The following is an 18,172-nucleotide window of genomic DNA, read 5'->3' on the forward strand; positions in this document are numbered from 1 at the left end:
TTTTTTTGTGATCGTATAACGAATTCCTGTTTTCGTGTAATTATCACGTATTGGTTCCTCAACTGCTTTTTCCCATTTTTAAACCATTGTCGCTTCGGTTTAGGGTTAGATTTGGTGTTTGCATTAGAATCTCCCTTTATATATTGGTTTATACTGTTTTTTCTGATTAATTTTTTATATGTCGCCTGGCATTAGGGTAAGAGTTGGTTTTGGGTAGGGATGTCATTATTTCATCACAAAAAAATGACTAGTTGGGTTTTTACAGGCCGGGTCGCATTTAGCAGGGTATTAAACAGTGTCCATGTCGATTTCATACTGATACTATTCCAGTGACTTCATCCGAACATCTGCAGAGTAAGTCCTCAAAAGGACAAAGACATAAACAAATCAAACACAATTGGAGAGAATTCACTTTCCAGCATTTACAACTGCATTTGCAATCTTGCAATGTTTGGCCTGTTTGTCTTATATTCAATGCCAATATTCTCAAAGAACAACAAATTAAACCCAAACAGAACGAGTGTGTGCCAACAGCAATGCAACCACAGTGCTGAAAACCCTCGAGTCCACTACAACACTGATCATAGCCAGGTGGACAAAACTCAAGAGGAAACAGCTGCTTTCATGACCTACATAATAACCACACTGCTTTGTGTCAGTGGATCTGAACTCATGTTCCTGCTGTGTTTCTTTTAACTTTGAAATAATAATAATAATTAGCAAATACTGTTATCACCCTAATAAAACCCCCAAAAAATATGTATGCTGTGTACAAATCATTTACTTAAAAGTGTATTGACAATCTCATCAAAGTATTATGCAGTGTTATAAAACAGGATTACACCATAACCATTCTGTAAGATTTCTTATCCCCATATAAAACTCCTTCTCCTCCGTGGAGAAGGCAAAGAGCTGCCCCCACATGCTGCCCACACAACCACGAGGATTAAACTTCCCTGTCATCCGACAAGCAGCATCCTTCATCCACAAAAACGGGAACGTTAAATAAAATATGCGGGCTGAAGTGGAATTATAAATATGTGATATAAATGTGATTTGCTGACAAGATGGAAACAATAACAATATCTTGTGTCAGTCATGTGTTTGTTCTTGCCTTGATTACATCACTCGCTTACATCATTCACAGCAGTCGATGAAAAATCACACAATCAATCTGATCATGAGTGTAGCCAGTGAGAAGCCTGCTTTCAGATTTAAGGTATAGTTCACTCAAAAATTTAAATGTTGTCATCATTTACTCACTCTTATGTCGTTACAAACCCAAATTTCTTTGTTGTGATGAACACAAAGGACAATATTTTGAGGAATGTTTGTAACCAAACCGTTCATGGGGTGCACGAACAGTTTAGTTACAAACATTCCTCAAAATATTGTTCTATTGTTCTCTCTTCATTAGAACAAAGACATTTATACAGGTTTGTTGTAACAACATAAGAGTGAGTACATTATGACAGAATCTTTATTTTTGGGTTAACAATTGTCAATCTATGCATGAGGATTATCGCCGGTGTACTGTCACCGTTGGACAAATGTGTCACTTCTATAATTCGCATGACTGGATTGATACTTATCTGTTTGTGTGCGAGCAATAACTGTAATTTAACATCATTAACTCTTTCCCCACCATTGACGAGTTATCTCGTCAATTAAGAGAAAACATTTCCCTGCCAATGACGCTTTCCTGAAGAGATTTTACGGTAATCTGTAACCCGCTATTATCCATTAGATAGCACTCTTACCCAATTTATAAAAAACTGAAGCAAAAACGAATGTAATAAATTTTGTGATTTTTATGATAAAGTGTATGATTTGATAATCATTCTAAATCTGATCTCTAAGAAAAATCCTTTACAAAAATGCAATTATTTCAGCTTTTTGCTCAATTTGGTATTTTTATTAAATCATATATAATATATATATATATATATATATATATATATATATATATATATATATATATATATATATATATATATATATATATATATATATATATATACACACTTGCTCAATTTGGTATTTTTATTATATATTAAAATATATAGTTTTGTGTCACCGTAGACAGCAGGAAAAACTGGTGAGATGAGTGAAAAAGTTTTTATATGTATTATTATTATATATATAATTTAAATTGATTTTACACACTTAAATCTTATAACATTGTTACAGCTTATATATTACATGTATCACATTTTGTCAATATTGTGCAGCCATAGTAAATGTGTTTTTTTTTTTTTTTGCAGAGTATTTTTATTCTTTTAGTTATTTTTTATCACTTACATGTTTTTGTACTACAGCAATATCATTGGTGAAAAGTAAACATAGACAGAAAATAGCACTGCCGCTGGCAGCTACCACATTTCAAACAAGGATGTGACGTCAGTCTTTGAAATATGAATAATGATAATTTTTTTATGACCTGCTTGAAGTCTGTTCATGACTTATCACTGGACTAATATAGTATAATATAGTATAATATTAGTAGAAATAGTAGAGTAATAGAGTAACACAGAAAATGTAGTAATGATACAGTAAAAGTATAGTATAATATAATAAAAAGAATGAGCATACATTAAAAGAAGAATTGAGGAGCTCAGATGCAAAAGTCACTAAACACCACCTCCGTCAAAAATGAGATGCTCATGCCATGTATTATACATTAATCAAAAATCCACTTATTCCTGGCCTCAGGTCATTCAGAAATACCGGTTTGTTGGCAGAAATTCGATAAAAAATGCTAATTTACAAGAAAACATGTAAGAAACACTTAGAGGGTTTTGCATCAATCTTCAATTGAATCCAATACTAATAATTGAATATTCATAAGTCATTGTTGGCAAGTAAATGTTTCTAACCCATTCTTATGCATGTTTTATCACTATTTCCCAGAGGAGTTTAACTAAAACCGTCCCTAAAAAAATCAGTTTCTGGCTGCGTTTCAGTCGAGTGCTTAAAACCCTTATGAAAGTTTTACTGGAGCTCTTTTAAAAAGGCCCGGAGAGAACATCTTTTTATAAACCACACAGCTTTGAGCTTCAGTGAAGCTAAAAGGATCCAAATGGATGACTCGGAGGGGTGCTGCAATAAAAAAACTTCAATTCTCTGTGCAAAATGTCTCTAATTAACTTTAGATAAATGACACCTCCTGTATAAATTCTAACAATACTTTGTTTCTGCAGATCGCACAGATTCGGGGATGATTTAGCTTTTGTGATACATCTATGTGCCCATTACCAGATGTAAAATCTTTTTTTTAAGTCCTTTGTAGAGTGTAAATAGGCCACTGAGGTGGTACGCTGGTTTGCATGAGCGATTGATGTTTGCAGAAATCTATACAGGACCCTAAGCAGTTATGAGAGTGTTAAAAAACCCCATCTGTGACAGTGCTGCTGACCACAGTAAGGAGCTCAACACACAAACACACACCTGCTATAGTCTAAAAACATCTTCTCTGTGAAAAACGTCTGCAGCTTTTTTAGCAGTGCTTCAGATTTTTTTATTTGTTTCAAAACCACTGAGACATTTTTTTTACCACAGTTCTTCAAAAATATCTAATACACAAAACGTTATACACATGCGCTTTTTATCTTTAAGTCACTTTAGATAATGCAAAATTTCATGAATGTTAACATAACTTGCCAAAATGTCCAATTATAATGTCACTGCATGAGCAAATATAGTCCTGTTGGGTGTCTTGGGTACCACCATAGCTCCATCAGTGTCAACTCATTTATTAGACCAAATTTTGTACTAAATATCATTTACAATTAATCATCACTAAGATTTTGAGCTACTTTTAAAACAAAAATAAACTGACCAAGTGTCTTCCACAAGTGTTAACGTTTTAATCTACTACTATATTACATTTAGTAAATGCGTTTACCCTTACAGTTAAGGCCATTATAAATATTATTAAATATTGCGTCTGCTTGACCTAATCATGTTTATTACAATTATTGCAAAAACTAATGATGTATTGAATCTGCAGCAGCACTTCATCTATCATTATCATCTGATCTATCGATTTGACAAAGTAATGTCATTTTCATATCACGGGTTTAGATTGCTCACTACAACAGACTTTTATGTTATGGTCACTTTATGGTTATTTACAGAACTTTTACTTTCCTCAACTTTCACCTTCCTGAAAGATATATTTTCTTCATTACATAAATAAAAATGCTGAAAAATTAGCTTGGGAAAAATTAGTTAGGTGCTCTTTGGTATGGGGTATGCATGCAAAACGTGAAAAAAGGGGAATCCAAGGCCCTCTTCATATATCAAAAAATAAAAAGCCTTTATTCAGACATAGCTATAACATTAAAAACATTTAAACTGGGCTGGCACGCGTGGGTTGTTGCCCAGTTTAAATGTTTTAATGTTATAGCCATGTCTGAATAAAGGCTTTTTATTTTTTTGATATATGAAGAGTGCCTTGGATTCCCCTTTTTTTAATATTTAAAGGTGTTGAGTGGTTTAATCTTAAAATGCTATGGCAGTTTACAAAAGAGAATTTTTTTAAAATGCTATAGGTTATATGCCAGCGTTGGATCAAAAAGTGACAAACCCAGACATTTTTTATATTGGGCCCAATGACCCAGCATTTATGCATATGTCTAATGAAAACCCACCAGTTTGGGTTCAACCCTTTTTGACCCAACGCAGGTTTGAAAAAATCCAGCATTTTTTTGTGATTTAAATTAAATAAATCACAATAAATTGTGAGAATTATTTAATGAATGAAGTACAGAAAATATGTATGGAATATCTTGGCATATCTAAGTAACTGCGTGAAAGTCTAATTAATTACCAATCATAACTATTTGTTAATCTTTACAGGGTTCCCACACCTTAGTTAACTTCAAATTTAAGGACCTTTCAAGGACTTTCCAGATCCAATACCCTCAAATTCAAGGACTAAATGTGGGGACACATTTCAAGTGAGAGCAAGGTTACATTGTGTAACCTTTTAAGATACATTGTTACAGTTTCCTTTTGAGGGAACTCGCGCTGCATCACTGCAGTGACACTTTGGGGACGCTTTCAGGGGTAAGTGCGTCTGAATGTGTTTATCAAATTCAACCAATGGTGAGGCTTAACGACAAAGACAGGGTGACGCGGGAGCCAGGAATTATATTGCTATCTGAAATATTGCCAAAGACGGCGTTACAGGGAAGCAGGAAGTATGGCAAGGAAGGCGCAGCGTCTCGTTCCCTTCTCAGGGAACAACAGTTAAATACCTTACCCGAGACGTTTTCATGTGTCAAACACAACTATGCAAAAAAGCATTTTGGTATGAATCAACATTCGCATACAGAAGATATAAGCATTTAAAGCGAACAGTTAAGCACGTATGCTTAAAAAGTCTAGACATTTTATGATATTATCCTACACTACACAGGAAATAATATGGATTTTTTTCCAAAAAAAAAAAAATTCAAGCACTTTCAATGACCTGTATCTATGTATGTATATTTTCAAAATCTTCCCAGGGCCTTGAATTCCCCCCCCCCAGATTCACAAACTTTCAAGAATTTCATGGACCGTGGGAACCCTGTATATTTGTGAAAATCCTACAATACAGTGCATCCAAAGTAAAATTTTAACATTATGTGTGTTACCTTGGATCAAACCACAACCTTTTGCAAACAAAGCATAAACAACTTCTAGAGTACATCTGAATTACTGTTATAAACCTTGTTCTTTAGGTAGTGACTATGCCCCAGACTCTTGATCTTAATCGAACGCTAGTTCTCTAGTGGTAGCGTAGGTCTAAACACACGATTTGTCTAAACACACAACCCACCCCATCCGCATTAGAACCACAGGAGACTCTGACAGGAAGCATGAGTAAGCTTGCAACTCAACCTACAGGGAATGCCACGTAGTAAAGAGGTCACACAGTCAGGAAAGAGGAAGTGTGAACGCTTTCCAGCAGTTTACAGCTTTTTGCTCAGGGGCATGTGACTGTGTGACCGGGGTTAGAAGACAGCGAAGCAAAACTAGAAGCACAAGTGGAGAGATTGACAAATAAAAACGGTTACACAGTCAAGACAAAACTACTGCAATTATTTTGGGAAACAAATCCACACACACATTTATTGTAATCATTGCATATTACTAAAATTTTGTTTTAAAATGCAAAAACATTCATTTGCTTTAAAGCAGCTTTGAAAGCATATGTAATGTATGTTTTTATACAAAAAATATTAATTGTAATATAAACTCTCCAGAGAATAAAATATCATTATCTTAATCGTGTAACCTTACATTTTTAGGTTTATGTTTTACTTGCTATTATTAATCTTTATTTGCTTGTTGTAAACTGTGAAAATACGTCATAGCAATTAACTATATGTCGTATGATGTACGGTATTGGTTGTTTTGACTGTTTTTTTCAATCAACATTATTCCAGGTTATTACCAAAAATTTAATTTTGAAGAAACAGTAGAGACATAAAAAAGAAACGTATGAAAATTATGAAACACAAGGTATTATTGCACAACTGTAAAAAATGTAGGATTATAATTGGACTGTTACATTAACACATACATATTAAGCATGTTCGTCAAAATTTTCTTAAGATCTACATGTGAAAATAATTGTCTGTAAGATTATAACCGGACCGTTTATCACCACCATGCATTCACCATGACTTAAAACCTAACTTCTGCAATTCGACGTCTGTTACAATTACATAACTGGAGCGACTGGAAAAGGTTTGAATGCTAGCGGAACGGACACTCGCAGGCGAAGATCAGTGACAGATCAAAGACCTTCGTTTGTAAAGGCCCTTGAGGACAGTCAAAGCACTTGACACACTTTCCTCTTTATATGCTGTGTATTTTTACTGAAAGAGCCTTAACACTTCACACACCCTCATGACTAATAGCAGATGTCGTAGTTCCTTTAAAAAAAAATCTCTGACACGCGTTACGGCGTTGTCTCCCTCAGGCCTTGTTCTGTTCGAGCACTCAGCTAAACAATGATTCCTGGCACTGTCACTCAGCAAAGTGTCATTTTGTTATGAAACTGCACAGTTTGTTTGTACTGTACGTTTATGGCATCCTTTAGAATAAAGTGTCTGCAGAAAGCTGTGGTACACTGTCAGAATTTTTTTTTTTACAAAAGCTGTCAGTGTGATCGTACCCTTTAAAAAGGTCCTAATATGTACAATTTAGGTAAAAAAAAACTTTGGGGTAATACTGTGTGTACCTGTGATGGACTATGCACTCTTAAATGGTACCTCGTATGGTTTAATAGATTAACACTGGTATTGGCAAAATAAATGTGAAAATGTATATTTATATTTCACGACACAATCTGCTGACTCTGTAGCTGTCTCATCTCTACCCATCTCTTCCACCATTACCTCACTTTCTAATATAAGACTTACTATCTTTTTCTTTTCCTGATCTCTATCTATACATTCTTAAACAAAAAAAAACATGGCAATGTATACTGTGTTAGACTTGATGAGACTATTTCCAGTGCACTTATGTATTGCTGTTCTTGGGTTGCTATAATTGCTTCTATTGTTTACCTCATTTGTAAGTCACCTTGGACAAAAGCGTCTGCTAAATGATTAAATGTAAATGTAAAATAACGTCATAGTTTTAATAAACTTGAAAATATCTTTCTTCATCGTAGCGTGCCATTTTGTTTTTCATCACTATGATGTCAAATGGTTGCAATAAAACCCGTTCTATTAACGCGACAGCGAGGTAAACGTGACAAACAAGCCTTTAATCAGTAGATTATAAAATGATGAGAGTTATAAGACAGCAGGTAGCGGTGGTCCGCATTTCACTAAAAACTGTAGTAATATTTCACAGCGACCATTACACCTCGTCAATTTTGGCATGCAAAACATAATGGTGTATTATTAGTTTTTTTTTTCTTTTTTAAAGAAAATATTTGATGTGTTTCTATCAATTAATTTTAGTAGTTGAAGGCAAATAAAAATTATTAAAGAATACAAGTCTTTATAGTCGGGGGACCTTTAACATACAAAGGTGAACACAGCTCTTCTCCAAACATAGCGAGGCATCAGCACATGTTGCTAGACTTACTTAATACTCTCAAAAGCTAATAATAGCACACACGTATCAGGTGAAAGAGTCAGTAAATGTAAAAAACTGATATCATATCAACATATATATTTTTATGTTACTTGATTAATAAATCAAGCTAAACAATTTCAACTTGTTTTTCTAAGTTATGTTAACTTATCAAAAGTCAAAACTTAAAAAGTAGGTTGATTTGCATTAAGTTAAACTTTATTCTGTTTTTTTTTTAACTAATTGCGATCATATTATAATTTTTATGTATTTTATGTATTATAATGTAATTTATATAATATAATATATTAATGACATGTATTTGGCACCTCAAATATTCTTTGACCCTTAAAATTAAAACCTGTTCATATTTAGGGTGAAATTATGTTTTATTAAAACTGTTTAGTATTTTTCAGTATCAAATGCAACTCTATAAATATCTCAAGTCTAAACTTATCCACACTTAGATGACTGTTTTTTAATGCAATGCATTCTGGGATTGTATGGAAAGTATGGAACCACATGCTTCCATTCAAATTAACCCATAAACAAGATTTAACATATATCTTGTCAGTCGCAAGCCAAAAATGCAGTCTTCCGTGGGTAGACAGCCTACTAGGTTTAGGAACAGAGCTTCATGTGTTATCAGGACCCGAATGGCACCCCCAACCCACATCCCCTCCAACAACCACTCAGCATCCATTACTGAAAAACCTTGTCACTTGATACTCGATAAACCCCACATCCGCCCAGGAACAAGAGCCTTGAAGGGCACTTCACCCTTAGAAGGATGTTGTGTGTGTGTGCGTGCGTGCGTGTGTGTGTGCAGCTATATATGCCAACTTGGGCATTCAATGTACAGTATAAGTCAAGTAAAAAAGTAAAAAAGGTGAGAGACAGAGAGACACAAAGAGAGAGAAAGAAGCTATTGATTATCTTTTATTTCCTCAGTGGCAGCAATATATTTAACTATGGAAATCCAATAGAAGGACAGATGGCATCTATCTCTGCTCAGTGGCCTTCAATGCATCAGTATATTCAGACGTCTCTTCCGCCATCCTCACCGCCATATTTGTGTTCGTCATGGCAGCTAACACAGCACATCTAATGTTCTAAAGATCACATTTATTAGTTTAATTTAGGGCTTACCAGAGACAAATGCTGATTGTATATATTTAGGAGTTAGTCGGCTGCCAGCCAGTCCCTCCATTTGTTTGCAATCGTGGAATGGCGCAAAATCAACAAAATGACGATTATTTGGGAATTCTGCATTATTTGTCATATTCTGTATTTAAAATACCAGCACTTCCATATTTCCAGAAATTAAAATGGTCTCAAAAATAGAATATAATATATCTATCATTATACATAGAGTAGACAACTTGGTGAACATTTTTGGCTTTAATTTACCTACGCGCAAGAACAATCCCCCTCTGTAGCACTCTGTACCCCATTACGATAACAACTCTGCACCCCACAGTTAACAGTAAATCACATCTTTTTATCTACAGCCAACAGCACAACATATCTCGGGTATATTATAATCTTGTTGTGAACCTCCTGGGAGTGTTTTATTGATCTTCCTCTGGTAGTTGTGGCTGCTGTGACCATAGACTAAAGCAGGGCGACCAGCTGTGACCGGGCAAAAAAATGGCGGCGACAAAACACAGTGACGTCAGATGGTCTGGATAAATAAGTCTGAACTTTGGTCTTCTAGTCTTGCTCTTTATCCTCCAGAGGCACAAACTCACATCACTAATAATATAAAAAGTAACATTAGATACATCTTCACCTTTGTGACCATGCACTACTTCCAACTCAAAAAAAATGCTGCACCAAAAATGCACGCTTCATGTGTTCCTCAAACATTTCACTTCTGGACTTAATTTTATTGATTTGTCAAATCATGCATGTGATTCAAAACAGAAGTGAAGCAATGATTTATGATGCAATCCAGTCATACGACTGCTTTATATGATGTCAATGGAATCATGGGATATGGGAGATAAGGCACAGTGAGCAATTTCACAGTAATGCATTCTCAGTATGGTGTCACTGACTTGAGTTTCAGTTAGGACCCATGAAACATTGAGTCTCAAGTAGTGTAAATTTAAATGACAAATTTTGAACGCTAGTGCATTGGCATAGCCACCAGGCCTTTAGTCTAACTTGTGCGGCAAGTGTTTTTCGGCCAATCAGCTTCATCATAAAGACCTCAATGGTCGACCAGACTTTTTTTGGTGTGTGAAAAGCAACTTAACCAGCCCATCATCAAATCATCATTAACCATCACAAGCCACCAATTCATAGTGGCTTGTGATTCATATTTTCTTTGTACACTACTAATTTGCGGGCGGGCGGCAATGGCTTAGTGGTTCATGTAGGTTGTCTACAAACCAAAAGGTTGGTGGTTCCATCCCCGGCTCCAACTGACCAAGTGTCCCTGAGCAAGACACCTAATCCCAGCTCCTCACGATGAGCTGGATGGTGCCTTGCATCGCTGACACCGCCATCGGCGTATGAATGAGTGAGTGAATGGGTAAATTAATTTCTGTTTGGATCGTAAGGAATGAATGGGGCTAGGCTAAATGCTAACACATTCACAACACGCTGAACAAAGATTAAGTGCACGCAGGGCTCCAGACTAACTTTTTTCACTAGGAGCACAGTGGCCCCCAACTGAAAATGTTAGGGGCGCAACCAGAAAATTTAGGGGCACACACCGTAAATCAACATGCTAACCAAATATTCACATTTGTACTAATTTCCACTGTATTACTAATAAATACTTTAATGATAGATGCAGAAAGTGCAATGTGCTGTTTCAAATTCAGTGTCACATTTTATTGTGCACTTTTGGAAAAAAGGTCAAATTTACTTCTTGCACATGTGCGACTGGATGTAAAATTCAGTGGCACACTCACAAATTTTAGGAGCAAAATGCCACCATTTGGGGGCAGTCTGGATCCCTGGCACACATTGAAAATAAAATAGTAATTAATCTTTAATCTAGATAAGCATGTCCCAGGAGGTAGAGAATTACTTCAAATTACTATCAGCATTGTGCCGTGTAAAAAGCAACTAGCCATGATGCTTTAGGGGAATGCACCTGCGAGTTGCTTGGATGAAGCACACCTGCTAAATGATGCTTCACTCACCACACATCCATATTCCCAGTAGAATAAAGGGAATCAGTATCAGATGAAAGGATGAGACAGGAAGTAGGGGGACAGATGGATGAATAAAATGAGAAACCAGGATGTGTATAAATGGATTGATTTAGTTGATCTGTCACTCTGGCTATAAACGGTGAAAGACACATCAGTCAAGCTTGTGGGCCTGCGGCTCAAAGCCTATTACTGAAAAGAAATTCATTAATGATCAAGCAGCCAATCAGAGCTCATGTAATCACACAAAGCAACCCCCACATCACTACACAAAGAAACACAGACGAAAACCTTAAAATATGTCCTAAACTGAAACTCAAGTGGTCATTTGAATTCAATATAAACAGTTATAGTGTATTTAAAGTGTATGCATTTACTAAATAGATTTCCCAATTTTAAAACTTCCAATACTGCACTGAATTGCATGTATATTTCCCAAACTTTCCATTAAAATAACTTTGAAAACATTCGTGCTTCCCTTGTGATAAAACAAGTGTTGCCCAAAGCGAGTGTCAGATGAAAAAGACAGATGTTTTTTCAGCCATGTGGAAAAAATTGGTGATGTCCTCCCTAAGCGTTTCACAGAGGACCAAGTTACGTACTGTGTATATGTGAATACTTCAATTATTCCTGTACATGCAAACTTTATGAGAAAAAAAGTGTGTTTCGGGTACAAGATGATGTGACATGAGCTCCATATGTATCCCATTCATGCAAACAGTTTGTAAAAAGCAGATCATTTAAGAGAGGGGTTAAGAGCTCTGTATACTCATGCACACATAAAAAATATATTACTGCCGCTAAAGACACACTTGCAATGAACTTTGCAAAACACATCCAGGACGGGCGTTTAGTTTAACACTAAAGCCACGACTATTTATGCCACATGTACAGACGGGGGTGTAGGACCACAGTTGAGTGACAGTTCAATTGGCAGGTCGATTCATCCGCTCCATTAGCGCTCTGCATCGAGTCTGAACAAAACAGGGGTCGCATTTATAATGCATTTGAAGGGCTGTGCAATACAGCTTCACTTTGAATTCTGCTATTGCATGCATATAAAAAATTAGTTGGAGTTAAATTATATATAAAGAAATATCTAATGTAGTTTCTAGTTATAGCTATATTACTATAGTGATGACATTAAAAAATCTGGTATGAGGATGTAGCGAAATCGAGCAAATGCATCTTTCTTTTCCGTAGAGCTACTGTATAATGCAACATACTACATAAATCTAGAAAAAAAATGCAACTTTATTTCAAAAACAACATTTTATAATACTAGGATTTTTGGTTGGTGTACTAGCTGGCTAACATCACAAAACCACCACACAAAGGAATAAAAATAACTTTTATATAGTTTTCAAAGCAACATGTGGCAAGCAAATATTATGTACTGTGTCAAGAGGAATCAACTTCTTTGAGAAGATATCAGATCCAGATTACAGAATTTTAAGTGTTTTTCCTTTAAACATTATAATTAATATTTACATTGTGCTTCAGTATACTGTAGCTCAGTGGTATACAACACAAATGGTCACAGGTTTATCGAACCCAGGGAACACACATACAGTACTGATAAAAAAATGTATGTCTTGTAATGTACCGTAAATCGCTTTGGACAAAAGCATCTGCCGAATGCATAAATGTAAATGTATATGCATTATTAATAAGTCACTAAACACAGTTCAGTGCAAGTGTTTATGTTATAGCCTATGTAAATGTAAAATTTATAATATGCATACTTTTTTAATTCACAATATTTTGTACTCTGCCAAATACAGTCCCAACATCATTTGAAAAAGTCTTAAAACCAATTCGATGGCTTGCCGTTTACATGTTTATCTCCTTAAGAAGGATTATTAAAGGACATCTGACATTTACAGTCTGGTGAGAAACATCTGACAGGTCGCTGAGTTTGCATCAGGCGCCGTTGGGCTTTAAGTGTTCCTGACAATATTGATCAGTGTGGTATCAGGCAGTCCTGGGGCAAAACATCTGCTTGGGTCCATATGCTTAAAAATGACACTAACCTCTAAATTCAAAACATACGACTTCACTTTCAAGAAATGCATGCAATAAGTCCAAAGCTCTAAGCAAGGAAGTACACAAAACACAAAGACAATCGTACCACACCCTCACAGAGGCCGGCCGCACCCCCTGTCGCCCATCACTGATCTATTATAAACACACTGAATTAATTAAATTAAATTAAATTAAATTACCAACAGGATGAGACGCAGACGCTGATACTTTATTGCAGCAGACAGACCACAAAAAAACTCATCATCTCAGAATTCAACCGACTGAGACACGACGCCACAAGAAATATCAGCTAGCTTAGAAGGGTTGACTTTTTAAATGAGCCTTTTAACAATGAACTTTCCATCACATCACACAACAGGTTGTGTATTGTGTTTATTAGCATTCAGTGATGGCAATGACAGTGCTGGAAATTACGTTTTAAGCATTAAGCTTCATTTGAACAAGATAGCAGACTTTCTCTTCCTAGAGATAATTTCATAACTAGCACCTTGTGTTTTCAAAAGATGAAATAATATTAAATTATATTTAAATCAACCCTTGGGAGACAGTGAACAAAGTTGAAGAAACACACGTTTTACTTTATCACAATCTGTTTCTAGCAAGAAAAGAAAATGAAACACTATCTTACCTTTCCGAAATCTCGAACGTCAAACAAATCAAAGGCCTCAAACAGTTCACTTTTCTTCATGCCGAAGATCTCTGAGCAGGCATGTAAAAACGTCCTGATGTTCTTTAGGCAGAGAAACTGGGTAGAAAGAAGAGACATATATGTTTTAATCATAGTATCGTACTTTATAAATATAATCTAGAAATATTATTAATTGTAATACTATTGGAAATAATCTCACGGTAGAAAATCTGGAATATGAGAGTGCAAAAAAATTTAAGATATTGAGAAAATCACCTCTAAAGTTGTCCAGTAATGATAAATAATTTTTTATATATATTTACAGTAGGGAATGTACAAAATATCTTTGTGAAAAATGATCTTTAAATAATATCCAAATGATTTTTTGCATAAAAATTGATAATTTTGACCCATACAATGTATTGTTTTAGTTCCAAAATGCGATAAACACTTTTTTTTATTAGTTACAACCAAAATCATTGTATCAGGTCAGTATTAAAAAGTAAATTCTTAATTTTATGCAAAATCCGATATCTGCCATGTTATTCTGTTATATTTTTCCCTTTTTTTCCAAACTGCGACAAACGCCACTCCTCCTTCTCTGCAGAATGCAATAAATCAACTCAACCAATCACAGCGCACCATTCAATGCAATGTGAACAATAATGGCGGTGCGTTGAATACACACTGAATCCTAGTTTTCCTCATCTGCTTTGTACTTCAGGATCAACAAACAAACAAAAACAAAATAATACTTTGATGGATGTGATAAACCTGTGGTGGTTTTCTGTGGTGGGGAAGAAACGTAAGCCACTCAGGTGAAGGAAAAATGCCGGCTGTTGCTTGTTCTCCCGACAGCATCAAGCTTCTGTCATGCTAACACATTGACCCCAGGGGATCTTACCGTATGAAAAACTTTCCATTATTTTACTCAAAGTCAACAAAAATCGACCGCTGTCAAAAAGGTTCAGTGACGACATCCCAAGGATGACAGTGTTCTTAATATGACAAAGTAAGTGTTTTGATTAATGCCACACTGTAAAAAGTGAAACATTGGATTAACCTAATAAAATTGAAGTAACCATTCACAATAAAGATTTTACATTGATCTAATGTTTAGAAACCATTCAGTTCAAACTAATTTTTTGCATTTCATGCAAACTCTTTTCTGAATTTGGGGTAAATCAAAAATTTAAATTGGCTTAAATTAAAAAAAAGATTTTTAAAAGACTTGATCTAAATTCAGTTTCCTTCAATCTGAAATATGTATTCATTCCAATATAAAAGGCTTCACAATTGACATAATCTAAAATTTTTAAATTATCTCAATATATAAATACATGTTTAAATGAGTCAGATCAAACGTTCTTTTAAATATTTATTAAATCCCAAAAAATCACTGTTTTTACAGACTTTTTTGGCAAAACAAACGTTTTACAAATACAGCATTCTGAGACAGTTCAAGTAATCAGTTCATTTCAAGTTCAATTTCATATATAGCATAAATGTGAATATATCAAATAAGAACAAATAAGAAACCATGGGTATGTCAGTCCAAATAACATTGATACAGCAGCTGCGGTTGAGGGCATGTTACTGAGGACTTTTGCTCCAATTCTTCATCACTTGGCATATCCTGGCGAGACAATAAATAACCCTCATGAGTAAATAAATGAGTACACCACCCTCACATTCATTTCAGCCTTCGCAAATATAAAACATAAAGCATATAAAATCCACGTTCATATCGGCATTGAGCGCCCGGAGCATTTAGCCTAAACTCCGAGCGGCAAAATCAGTGTAACATTACAGTACACGTCACATATTGAGGTGATTCATTTAACGTTAATTGTCGGCAGAGAAATGCAATATACTCAAGCCTTAATCATGAAAACAACTTTTTTACAACATTCAGAGCGAGAAAATATTTTTTCCTTTCATAATATCAGTCTATATAACGTTAATATTATCCCTATGACATAATGCTAGGTCACGCTAGCCTGTAAACCTGGCTATAGGTAAAACGGTGACAGTCACCTTATAAAAACTGAACTACCTTATAAAAATTATAGTGTGAGTACTGAAATAAAGGGAAAGGATAACGCAGACGTGCAATTTTGGTTAATTCCCCCTTACCTGAAAAACGGGTCCTGTTCGCGTTGTTCAGCAGATAACCGTCAACTGCTTTCGGTCTCTCCCTGAAGAACTCTCTCGAGTTTTCATCTGCGCATGCGCAAACCGTGCTTAATCTAATAAAAGCAGTTTGATCGAATGTATAATTTGAATTACATTGTTATGTTATAAATTATATTGTATCAATCTAATAAAAGTAGTTTGATCAAATGTATAATTTGAATTTCATTGTTATGTTTTAATTTATATTGTATCAATCTAATAAAAGCCGTTTGATCGAATGTATAATTTGAATTTCATTGTTATGTTATAATTTATATTCTATCAATCTAATAAAAGTCGTTTGATCGAATTTATAATTTGAATTTCATTGTTATGTTATAATTTATATTCTATCAATCTAATAAAGTCGTTTGATCAAATTTATAATTTGAATTTCAATTGTTATGTTATAATTTATATTGTATCAATCTAATAAAATAGATTGAAAGACACATACAAATTACAAAATTTAATTTTACTTAACAATCTAATAAGCTTAGGCTATTGGAATGAAAAAAATTACATCAAACGAAAAACAGCCATGTTTTACTTTTTACAGTGCATTAATGTTTATTTTTTTAATCAATGTATTCCACTAGTCAACTAAAAGCATTTTATAGAAAATAATTAATGGATTCATTGCATTTTGCAAAAAAAATTCATAATAAATCTTTGAAAATCAAATTATAGATTTGAATTTGAAATTTTATTATAACCTAAAGATGCTATGTGAAAGTTTGTAACAGAAAAAAGTGGTTTTCATCTTGTCAGTTTCTTGGTATAGTTTTGGAACCACACTCTTCAAATTTACACGTGCGATTTGTGACTGGTTTTGTGGTCCAGTATATATTTGTATTAGAGTCATTGTATTCAATCAGTTATGCAATATAATGATTGTAAAAAACGATTTGCATTGTGTTGGTAAAGTTGTTGTATAGGAAATAAATGTAGGCTGTGGCCTACACTAAACAATCCAAAAATCACACACACGTTACAATAAGGCTGCATTTGTTAACATTAGTTAAAGCATTAGGTAACATAGATAATACTTCTTAACATATGATATATTGTTTTTAATTAAGTTTTCCTTTTCCATGAAGGGATATATTATTGAATTTGTTCAGTACTGCTATTGAAAATGTCAACACGCACAGTCATGAAAACGTGTGGGCATATTTCAGATTTCCTTTGAAACAAAGTTTTGTCAAAGTTATTATCTGTAATTTCCTTTCACAGCATGTGAAGTGTTGCTTAGTGACTGAAGACGGAGGAAATTTTCCTCAACAGCTCAGTAATTTGTTCTCTCTTACTCTCTCTTCATCTTTCACAAAATAAAACAGCGAAAATAATCTTAATGGATGTCCTGTTATGGTCTACAGATCTGCAACTTTCCCCTTTTTGCCGAGCATGTTTACAGAAACGTGTCCTTTTAAATAGTTATATTAGCACCGCGCATCTGTCGGCGGTCATACGTTGCGTGTCAAACTCTCTTGTTAGACAATGAGCTTCACGTCTGTTGTAAAGCCATGTTTCTATCTTAAGCAACAAAAGGAAGTGAATATGAGACAGACAATGCTTTGCACTGCAGCTGCACCTTCGATTTCTTGAGAACTGTCTTGGGTTGTATAATTATTCGCAACTGCACCGTTAAAGATAGCAAGGACGCCCCAGACTCAGCTTTTTGGTGTTTAATGAGCATTTTATGCATTTAAACCAATAACCCTTAACTGCTAAAAATGTGCAGATCAAAAACTACACATTGCCTCTCGGTTCCCGTCCTCCCCCCGACAGATGACTTCATTACAGGCCTAGGGCCACACTTATGCACCGATTAGATGAGAAAATGTTCAGGCAGCAAATCTGCTCGACTGTTTACACTTGTTTGGTTTAAACACATTATCGGAAAGGCACATCTTTCCTCGAGAAGTCCCGATGGGTCGAAAGAAAGCTAGATAGAAACAGAGGAAAAGAGAGAGATTTAGACACAGGGCAATGTTCGTTTGATGTGGCTGTTAAATGCAGCAGTGTTGCTTTCTGCAACACCGTCATTTTAGATGCATTAGGGTTTATTGGA

General features: G+C 34.9%; 1 protein-coding gene across 3 annotated transcripts in view; it reads right to left on the minus strand.

Moving 5' to 3' along the window:
* LOC135740278 (guanine nucleotide exchange factor VAV3) overlaps positions 1–18,172 on the minus strand; it is a 121,059-nt gene that overhangs the window by 94,096 nt on the left and 8,791 nt on the right. For all 3 annotated transcript variants that reach the window (XM_065258490.2, XM_065258489.2, XM_065258488.2), the window contains exon 2: positions 13,924–14,040. In XM_065258490.2, coding sequence (XP_065114562.1) covers positions 13,924–14,040 — 117 coding nt within the window. The remainder of the gene's footprint in view (positions 1–13,923; positions 14,041–18,172) is intronic.

This window comes from Paramisgurnus dabryanus, chromosome 22 (genome assembly GCF_030506205.2).
Source record: "Paramisgurnus dabryanus chromosome 22, PD_genome_1.1, whole genome shotgun sequence".
In the NCBI taxonomy this organism is placed as follows: Eukaryota; Metazoa; Chordata; class Actinopteri; order Cypriniformes; family Cobitidae; genus Paramisgurnus; species Paramisgurnus dabryanus.